The 2,450-nt window shown below is 49.7% G+C and overlaps 1 protein-coding gene across 1 annotated transcript; it reads right to left on the reverse strand.

The window, feature by feature from the left end:
• Positions 1-1,189: 1,189 nt before the first annotated feature.
• LOC121835232 lies at positions 1,190-2,188 on the reverse strand. The gene has a single exon (XM_042289226.1). The coding sequence runs from the start codon at positions 2,186-2,188 to the stop codon at positions 1,190-1,192; it is 999 nt and encodes a 332-aa protein (XP_042145160.1).
• Positions 2,189-2,450: the final 262 nt, after the last annotated feature.

Raw genomic sequence — 2,450 nt, forward strand, 5'->3', positions numbered from 1 at the left:
AACTTCCTTGTTAGCTGCTGAAGCCTCCTCTCCGCAACTTGTTTGTTATCGTCTAAGTTCACTACGGGTTTCCACGGGAGGGCCACCTCGTACCGAAGACCGATCTTCTTAACTGTTTCCTTGTAAGACGCGATCACGGGTTCTGTCTCTGGATGAGGTTCGTCGGTTATACCAATCGATTCAAGGTTCCAAAACCTTTGCATTATTTCAGATGCATCCATGTTGTTTGTCGTTGCGTTGAGAACGACCATCTGTGAGCTCTTGATGACAGATGCTGAAAGTTCTGTTGGACCGTATACGGTCCAGCCAAGCGACGTCTCGATTGCTCGAAGTTTTCCGTCGAGTCTCTTAACTTGGCCCGTGACGAAGTTCCAATAGCAATCGCCTCCAATCAGTATGTCCACGCCGTTGGGTCCCTCAGCTTCGCAGAAGTCCGCGGCCGTGTATCCCATTTTTTTCAGTTGGCGACGCAATTCTCCTCTTGGATAGGGCAATCGTTGACCACAAATGCGGCTTGTCTCAAGTGCTTCCAAACGGAAAACTTCACCTCTCTGATTTTCAAGAGTCACAAGAACTCTGCGAAAGTTTCGTTCTGTCGTGTGGTCGCCAAATGCTCCTACCGTCAGTCTTTCGTTTCCCAGGTGCTTGCATCTGAGCTTTCGTGAGACTACTTCTGTGACAAAAGACCTCTGGCTTCCGCCGTCGAATAGCACTCTTACAAGGATGCGCTGTTTCAGTCCCAAGCTCCACACTGTCGCTGTTTGCAGGAGGACGGTTTTGTTGACCCCGTCTTTAATCGTAGATTGTAGGGCCACTGGACCAGCAGAAGTCAGTTTTTCCTCTTGTCTGCCTTTGTCGTCTCTTGAGCTTGACAAGAACGTTGGGTCACACATGACTGATGCGTGTCGACCTTGGCAGTTGGAGCAAGAAATGTTTTTTCTGCATTATTTGGCCAGGTGGTTTTTCTTCGTGCACCTAAAGCATCTTCCCGAGCTCGTTAAAATCTTCCTCTTCTCGGGAAGACCTATCGTTGTTGTGCACAGCTCTGTCTCGTGGTCTGCTGACTTGCAGAAAACACAGCTCTGCTTGTCACTTTTCTGTAGAAGTGTCTCGGCCGTTCCTTTTGTCCATGGTTTTGAATTGCGCTTTGTTGCACGAGATGCTACTCCACTCTCTTTTCCTGCTTTACTTATGCCTCCTGATTCTGTTTTTTTTTTGTGACTGTCGTTCTTTCTCTACTTTCAACTTCAATTCTCAGAAATTGCATAAGTGATGGTAGTTGCCTTAGCTGGGACTGTTCTACAACGTGTTGGTTTCCTTCGCCAGCCGCGTTTACAACCGCATCTTCCGGGCGACGCTGTTCTTTCTTCCGAACGACATTTCTGTTGAAGGTTAGCACAAGATCTTCTGGAATCAGCCGAAGTACAAGGGGGCAAAGGAGAGTCGAATAAGAATCTTCGTTAACTCCTAGAGACTTGAGTCCTCTTATATGCGCTTGGAGGTCATCGTGTAGTCGTCGTAGTCCTCGGACGTCTTGCGAGGTCCGAACTGGCTGCCGTTCTGCTAGTTTCATCATGTGGTCATCTACTAGCAGCGCCTCGTCGCCGTAACGGGACTTTATGATCTCCCGCGCATCTTCATAACAGCTGGCCGTTGGTGGCAATCCGGCAATCGCTGCAGCAGCCTCTCCCGACAACGCCGATCTGAGGTAGTGGAACTTCTCGGCTGATGACAGTTCTGGGTTACCATGGATGACCTGCTCGAACTGCTCCCAGAAGGGCTGCCATTGTTGACGTTGTCCGTTGAATTTCAAGAGTTCAAGTTTTGGTAGCTTGACCTTGACTGACAAAGTGGGACTGCGGTGGTTCGTTGCGATTTCTTGACCGCTTGTACTCGCTCTCTCGTGTAGGGTCCGCACCTTGAAGGTCAGTCTTGCCGAGTAGGTGACGATACGATCGCTGTACTCGACGGTCCGAGCATACTCTTGTTCGATGTCACTTGCTGCCAACAATGGTTCGAGGGCAGAGTCCGTTTCGGTAAGCTGACCATGTAGCGCGTTGAGACGAGTCAGTAAGACGTTGAGCTCTTCCTCAATCGGCACTTCGGTTTGGGTAGCTGTATCGATTTCCGTCAGCAGCTTTGTTACCTGAGAACGCAGGGCTTTTCGCTTCTGTTTCAGCCTATCCATGGCAGCGTCGTTATGGTCCCTTGCGTTCTCGAGCTGGATGGTGTCTTGTCCTGTAGCCTCGTTACATCAACGCTTGTGACACCTTCTCATCTGGCCCATCGTACAGTCCTGATCCCGGGTTTCGGCACCAAAATGTCGAAACCATTGAGCCGAAGCGTTGATGACTACAAGAAAAAACACTACTTTAATCACCGGTAGCTGCTTTACTCACACTTCCCAGTTCCGAACGAAAATCCCCGATAGAAATTGTAGCTCGCGCTCG

Source organism: Ixodes scapularis, unplaced genomic scaffold, assembly GCF_016920785.2.
Source record: "Ixodes scapularis isolate PalLabHiFi unplaced genomic scaffold, ASM1692078v2 PGA_scaffold12__126_contigs__length_90152505, whole genome shotgun sequence".
Classification (NCBI taxonomy): Eukaryota; Metazoa; Arthropoda; class Arachnida; order Ixodida; family Ixodidae; genus Ixodes; species Ixodes scapularis.